Source organism: Actinia tenebrosa, unplaced genomic scaffold (genome assembly GCF_029948245.1).
Source record: "Actinia tenebrosa isolate PJP-AT-01 unplaced genomic scaffold, QUT_ActTen_1.0 PGA_scaffold13__45_contigs__length_12533684, whole genome shotgun sequence".
Taxonomy (NCBI): Eukaryota; Metazoa; Cnidaria; class Anthozoa; order Actiniaria; family Actiniidae; genus Actinia; species Actinia tenebrosa.
The window spans coordinates 4,903,414-4,911,343 of record NW_028292573.1 but is presented as its reverse complement, the minus strand read 5'-3'; the positions used below and the strand labels follow the sequence as shown (position 1 = coordinate 4,911,343).

Below are 7,930 nucleotides of genomic sequence, written 5' to 3'. Positions count from 1 at the left end.
AGAGCGAACATGTAATCACTCTCTCAGATACCCACGTAACAGGGATGAAGATGGGATTTTCAAATGGGGTGATGGCAAGAGTGCAGTTTAAGTTCAGTGATGGCAGCTCTAGTGACGCTTACGGTAACAGAGGATGGCGCATGAAGTATAAACAAGAAGTCGATGTTGACAGTGATTTTCGTTTGGTTGGAGCGACAGGGAGGAAGGGTAACGGGCCTGGTGCAGTAGGTCTAGCGGAAATGATGTTTAACTTCCAACACATCTCCGTTGATCCATCTTCTTGATCTGCATCGGTTGAAGTTACGCCCACCGAAAATAGAACGTTTCATACTCTAAGTATTATTCATATGTACGTAAGAATAAGATCGAGTCCATTGTCTCTCGATAAAGAATATATTATGCATCTATATTTTACTCTTTTTATATATTTTACTCTTCTTGATCTGTGTCAGTTGAAGTTACGCCCACCGAAAATAGAACGTTTCATACTCTAAGTATTATTCATATGTACGTAAGAATAAGATCGAGTCCATGGTCTCTCGATAAAGAATATTATGCATATATATTTTACTCTTTTGTGCACGTGTTTACTCCATTTTTCCAATTAATATATATTATATTTTAGATGATTATGATAATTAAGTTTACAACATTGTAATATTGTAAGTAAATAAATGTCCAAAAAGTACCTTTCATCAGATTGTAAGTTCATCAACACTTAAACGTGTCGTTTTTCGAGCTCATCACGTCAGAGCGCATGTTTCATAGGATAAGAACATTAGGAGTTATACAGAGCGCATCCCACATGGAAAGAAATGGCTATGGTCCCTTTATTTTCCTTGGTCACTGTACGTCTGTTTGCCCGTGTCGATTGGTCGAGGAAGATGGGTTAAGAGTCAAAAGTCCCTTGGGGAGGGCGCTGGGGAGGGAGGGACGAAAGCTTTCCAGTCTCTCTCGTTTTTGCCGCCATCTTGAAAATATTGAAACGAGAGAAACTGTGGACGAGTATTTTGGTTCCCAAAGCACGCCGGGTTCAAGTTTTCGGGACCCATAAGTCCTTTCGGTCATTGTACCGTTACAGTCTCTAAGCGTGGAGACGGAAAGGACAAGCGAGAGACTGTGGAAGAGTCTACATTCTATTAATGAGTATAAAATACACAAGGCCTTGCTTGGAGAATGAAGCTCTTTAATGTTCAGTATAGCTGTAACAACTAAGAAAGTCTAGTGAGAAGAGCTTAGTCGAACAGACCGAAGCCCATATCTTCATCACTCTCTTCTTCAGACTCTTCCTTCTTCTTTTCTTCAGCAGCTGGGGCAGCAGCAGCTTCTACAGCAGGTGCAGCTACAGCAAAAGCAGATGGATCCTCTAGGTAGGCCTTGAGCTAAATGACAATAACATACATTGATAAGCATTGTACTTGTGGCAAAATCTTTACACATTTCCTACAACTTCAAGGATAAAGGATGATGAGCCCATTAAAATTGTTCAAATTAGTCAGCGTGACTTATTAAACGGTAAAATGTTTAGATTGAAAGAAACCAGATTAAAAGATACCTGGGATTCTGAGATATTCATAGTTGACAAAGGGTGTCAGGTTGGTTACATGAAGTGTGGATAGAACTATCCATTGGATAAGTCAATACTCTTATCCAATAAATTTATAGACCCCTTGCAGCACTTCAGAATGCAGCTCAATTTGGAGGGCTAAACAATAGGTTCATCACGGGACGTATAAATTCACAGGGTTGGGTGATGCAATCACTTATTTACTTAGCGTTAGTGTTTAAGCAAATTGGTGTGTAGTTCAAGTGAGTGTTGGACCAGTTTTGTCCTCCAAATTCAGCTGCTTTGACATCACATGAAAGGAGTCAATGCCAACAAAATACTAACATCAGCAACAACAAAAAATGACTAGCAACTCGATGTTTAGTTTTTGTTTGTATTCTCACCTTTTCAACTTGAGGGAAAGTGATGTCTGTCTCAACAGCCACAGCTGCAACATTCTGTAATAAGAAGAAATGTCACAAATTTGTTAGAAAAATGGAAAATGTAACCAAAGGAATCATATTGGCTTGACACGGGTGTAAAAATATCACGCCCACAAAAAAAAATTCTTGCATTAATACTACAATATGCTTCATTTATACCATTAATAATAAAAACTCAGACAAAAACATAGACCATAGCAAAGATAGTGCACTGTGGTCTAGCCTCGGTAATAACATATTTTGTTCATGCCTCATATGGTACCATTTGTACCCAAGCTAGACCACAATGCATCATGTTTCTGGAACTCAGAAAAGGTCTATTCTAGTAAAATCTGTGCTTGTGAAAATCTGCACATTTCTAGCACCACACCAATGTTGATTGTGATTTAAACAGAATCTGTTACCTTGAATCCATTGATGATGGAATGTGGCACAGACACAACTGTGGGATAGCCAATCTCCAGGCATACTGAGGCAACGTTGGCAATTCCCTGGAAATGGAAGGTACAAAAAAATAATGCTACTATTAGTTTTGTAACAAGCAATAGGAGGGTACTTGGTAAAAATATAAGGAGAGAACACTATCGCAATGAAATCAAGCATTCATGTCAAAAGCCAAAAAAAAAAAAAAAAAAAAAAAAAAAAAATCCAAAAAATAAATGAAAAGATGAATGACAAACAGGTACATGTCTTCTTAAAATCAAAACCAAAATTTGAATATCTCTTGGTTTACAGTACTAAAACTCTTCTCATGGACTAGGTGAGGTATCTATGCCCAAGTTTTGTGTTGTTTGATGGAAATCCTTGTTCTGCAGGGCTTAAGATAACTGCCAGACATCAGATCATGTCTGCCTAGAATTGGAACTTGTCTGGTCAAATATTTGCCTTGCCGGCCATTTTGACCAATAACATTGAGCCAGAAACAAGATATGACCGAGCTTAAATCAATTTGGCCAGTTATCATGACTGGAGACTAACAGGCCATTATCTTAAGCCCTGGTCTGGAAATGTTTAAATACATGGTCTGCAGTACATCCAGCTTACCTCCCTGAATCTTCCAAGGAGGTCCTCAGGAGTGATGTCCAACACACTTGGGTCAAAGCAGGAGCCATCTTCAAAGACTGTAAGTGATAGAAACAACTTGGTCAATGAACCACTTCGGCGATACAGTGACCATCTTGGATTGCAAGTTTATTGGGTGTACAGGGGGCAAATAAAGCTTTGTTACAGTAATGACGTCGTTTGATATTACTGCTATTTCCATAAACATGCGAAATCTGTGTCTTCGAGCTGCACGCTGAAATTTGGTTTTTCACTACCGCAAGTCAAAAATATGAAAGGTACTGACTGATTGGTTTTGATGGCTGAAGCCAAAAACTAAATTTTGGCGTGCGGCTCACAGATACATAGTTTGCATGTTTATGAAAAATAGCATCAACAGCTCTCAAGAGAATACAAAAAAAGAAAAATTAAGATGGCACCTCAAACTATAAAAGAAAAGCAAACACATGAAACTCTATATATCTTTCGTCATCTTTGTTTTGTTTTGCCTCCTGGCAAGATGGCCGCCGTATTGTCGAAGTAGTACACCACTATATTGTGTGTAAAAATTCAATAGCATGTCCCTTTTATATATTGTAATTCTAATGAAATCCTTCCCAAATCAAAGGCAATAGACCTTTTTTGTCTTCCTATTTCAGACCAATCACTCCCTTGAAAATTAAATTCTTTGTTTGAGTCCTTTCCATATTCATGCACAACCTTTAAACAAAGGAATCATACTCAAGGGAATGACTAGTAATCCGACATGGAAAAACTCTATGCCCAAGCTAAAAAGCCCTTTTATTCTACATCTTATCAGCAGAACAGTCGTACACTCTACCACAAAAAGTATATAACAATAACAAGTTGTCTGAGCTTAGTTGTCTTGGAAAACTAAGACAAAGATATTAGGTTTACCTTGACGAAGAACCAAACCGTAGCTGAAGGGAGAGATCTTCAACATAGTTAGCAGAGCAGACTCTGAAGCTCCAACCTTGTCATCCTTTTTGATCAAATGCACATCTGCCTATAGAAAGAAAGAAATCTGAGACATCAAACAAGAAATCTGAGACATCAATAGGACACACAGACTACGCTACATGGATGTTATAGGACAACTGAGGTTTCATCCCCCTATAGAAATGTCTAGAAATCTGAGACATCAACAGAACACAGACTACTCTGTATAGATGTTATAGGACAAGTGAGGTTCCACTATGATATTCAATAACTGAGCAGGAAAACATAGGTATTTTACAAGATAGTGAACAAGGTGTATCTAAATAAAATTAACTTCAGTACAAACTTCAAATTTTGTTTGATACCCTGTAACAACCTCTGAGCTATATCATAACTCACAGATCAAATTGGAATTTATACTAAATGTGATGCCGAGTCTAAGAATCAAACCAGATAGGGTTCAACCTCAGCCTCATCAGCGTGTAATATATTCTTTAGAAATTGCCTACAACCTGTGAAATCTTTAAGTGTTTCAATTGTTTCAATTCCTTTCATTACTGCGGACTGTAGTCAAATTCTAAAGAATAATTACACACTGACGAGGCTGAGGTTGAGTAATGGGATCCATGAAATGGCCTATTCCCAAACATCTTTGCGTTAGGGATGAACCATTAGATTTTTTAGGAGGGGGGTTTGGCAAAAACCAAACAAAATTTGAGAAAAAAATTCCAAATTATGTCCAACAAAAAAAATTCCTGCACAGCTATGAGGCGTAAAAACAAAATTCCTGCACAAAATGAATTGCCCAACCCCCACCTCAAATATCTTATGGTCCATCCCTTAGATGGTGTTGTTTGTAACCAAGCTAGACCACAATGTATCATGTTTGCCCAGACATACATAAATATGGAAGAACTGAATATGTTTTTCACTGCTTACCAAGATTTCAATGGTACCCCTAGAGATTTTAGTGGGGATAGCTAAGGCCTGAAAGAAAGAGGTCTTCTCAGGACCAAGTCCAGTGTTACCACTAGGGATGTAGACATCAATAGGTGCAATAGCTCCTGCCCTAGCAGGGGCAGCTACTTTGTTGTTAAGGATGATGTCACGGATCTCCACAAGATCTTCTCTGGTAAACACAAAACCAACATTTCCCCTGATGTGAGGAAGTAATCTATAAATAAAAATGATATTATGTAAGTTATAGAGAACCAAAGTGATAGTACACTTTCTTGTATCTCACTTCTGGGGCCTTGGGTTCAATTGCTGGACTCAGTATCATATGCTAGTAGAGTTTTGTTAGGTCTCTCCCTTGATTAAAGGATTTTTCTCTAGGTTCTCCGGTTTTCATTTCTTGCCAAAAGTCGAATTTCCTCAAGAATTCAAATTGAATCTGTGAGTTAGCCATGCCCTGACTTATATCAGCCCAGAGGTTGTTTCAGGGTTCAATCTGTGAGTTAGCCATGCCCCGACTTAGATCAGCCCAGAGCTTGTTTCAGGGTTTGATCTACAAGTTAGTCATGCCCTGACATAGATCAGCCCAGAGGTTCTTTCAGGGGTTGATCTATGAGTAAGCAGTGTCCTGACTTTAATCAGCTCAGAGGTTGTTTCAGGGTATTGAAATAAGAAAAAAAGCAATGGCTACATGGCTAAAAATTTAAATAGCTTTTCTTTTGTAACTGCTCACTTTTCCAAAGCAGGGTTGTTGTCCAAGTGTCCTCTAATGGCCTTGCGAATCATGGTATTCTTTCCCATGAGGACCTCAGCTTTGCCACGCAGATTCTGTCTGATCTGCTGCATTTGCTTGGAACCAACATTGTCAACACCGACCAAAAAGAGCTTAGGGTACTCATCCAAAAGTTGCTAATAGAAACAAACAATACCCATTAATGCAGCTCTAATTTCAATAGTTGGTTCTCTTGGTTTGAGGGTTTGATCTGAGAAAATGTTGTAGCCAATCAGAATCGAGAAAATTTGCAAAACTAAGTACACTTTCCATCAGGTCTAACCTACCAGTCTGGGTGGCCAGTTGTCAAATGGTATGCATCAGTTCTTTAGAACTGATTAGCCAGGGTCTTACAACTAATGAGAAATGACCGCTTGGACTGTTCAGCTCGACTTAATGGTAAGCCCCCTAAGTTGTCACCTTTTCTCATGAAATTATGGATTTTCAGGCCACCAAATGAAAATAAAATGACATTGCTAATAAGAGGTTGATAAAAGCAACACAATAACTAATGAGTTTTATATTTTTATTACGATGGTGGTTAGGTTTTTATTTTTCGCTGGTCAATTTTTGCAGGCTTCATGACACCTCAGTTTTACAGTACCGTCATTTTTACGACACTATTTTAGATTATCTGACTCTGGTTTCCCTCCCTTTGTAAAAGTAAACTTCTATGTTCAATAGATGGAGAACCACTATTTGGAAATTTCAATCCCAAATCCTTTTTTTCTATGAATATTTTTAACAATCAACTTACGATAAGTTTAAGGAAATAGTTTGACTTCCAAGTTGCCTTGTCTTCCCTGACCATTTTGCCTGGTAAAGGATTGCGCAGTTGTGCGTTTAAAGACAAGTTATGTATTTATATCTGAAATGGGAAAGAAAACTACACGTTAATTGAAATAATACTGAAAGCTTATGGTTTATTCCCTTTGATTTCTTGCTTCGACAAATGAATACTAAGGGAAGAATGTGAGAAGCACTTGCCTATGGTTACTATTTCTGTTTCTTCTTTAATTCTATGCTATAAGATACACTTTTTTCAATAAAGTTAGTCACCTGAAAAGCTACAAAGCTGAGACCGGCAAGGATTATGGATAGATACATCTTACACGTTCCAAGCGCTCAAAAAAACTGTTGATGGACTGGATATCTCCTACCATTTACAAGTCCACCTCCTCTGAGCATCCCCAACTGCTGCAGGTCGCGCCAAAAGCCTTACTTCTTGGATATAAAATGTTTCCCATGATTCTCAGCGATCACAGCTTTCTAGGCTTTTGGTGACTAACTTTATTGAAATACGTATATATTTAAGATTGAGGTTCAGGGTCTGGAAATCATGAGCTATACTTCCCCAAAATCAAGCATCCTGTGACATTTTGTAAGTGTCGACCACATTCAACATATTCAAAAGCAAAATCCAGCTTGTCGGACATTGAGTTTGGCAATTCCGGAGTCACGGCCAATGCTAATATCCCAAATGACGTAAGACTTTTTCTACTTTTCCGGCTCCTGTGCTATATTTTATCCCTTTCCCGACTCCCGTGAATATCCTTCCAGACCCTGAGGAATCTTAAGGATCGACAAGCATCCAGGATAGCTCTACTGGAATAATGGCCGAATAAATACCGAATACAGTACGAAAAAGTTGTTCCATTTCTTAACTATAGTATATTATATGGATACCAAATTTCAGAAATTAGGAAATGAGTTACTAACTTTCTCTATTTCTCAACATCATCAGAATCAGCTTTAATCCAAACATTCTAGCTCGATTCGACTAGAATTTTAAGCTTAACTTTGATATTATGAATGGAATTTCGAACCATTGTTGTTATTGGGTCTAAGAAACTGTTATAGTAACGTACTTTTAAAGTTCTTTTATTGTTAAATTATTATTATAAGTTTGCTCGTATTTTCTACACACAACGTGTTTTAACCGGGGTGTTTTGCCTGGAAATTTGATCGGTTTTCAGTTTTCGCAATATAACTCTAGAATTTAACGGATTTTTAGACTTTTTCTTCAAAAATAAACACCAAGGAAGAATTGGATATCATTTTACGTTATTTTATTGCAAAGAAATTGGTTAAACCGCACGAAAAAAGGCATAAAACCTGGCACTAAAATTTTACTCCACTCACCAAGGCGAAAACTTGAAAGAAAGAGAAACCTCACGTGGCCGAACTCCCATACATACCATAATTTCTCCATTT

The 7,930-nt window shown here is 37.9% G+C and overlaps 1 protein-coding gene across 1 annotated transcript; it reads right to left on the bottom strand.

The window, feature by feature from the left end:
* Positions 1-1,169: 1,169 nt before the first annotated feature.
* On the bottom strand, positions 1,170-7,906 carry LOC116299765 (large ribosomal subunit protein uL10). The gene is made up of 9 exons (XM_031708485.2): positions 7,859-7,906; positions 6,474-6,584; positions 5,678-5,853; positions 4,930-5,164; positions 3,949-4,057; positions 3,034-3,110; positions 2,394-2,480; positions 1,951-2,004; positions 1,170-1,382 (listed from the first exon to the last, which is right to left on the bottom strand). Exons 2-9 carry the CDS (start codon positions 6,525-6,527, stop codon positions 1,236-1,238), a joined length of 939 nt encoding a protein of 312 aa, XP_031564345.2. The 5' UTR covers positions 6,528-6,584; positions 7,859-7,906; the 3' UTR covers positions 1,170-1,235.
* Between the last annotated feature and the right edge of the window lie 24 nt (positions 7,907-7,930).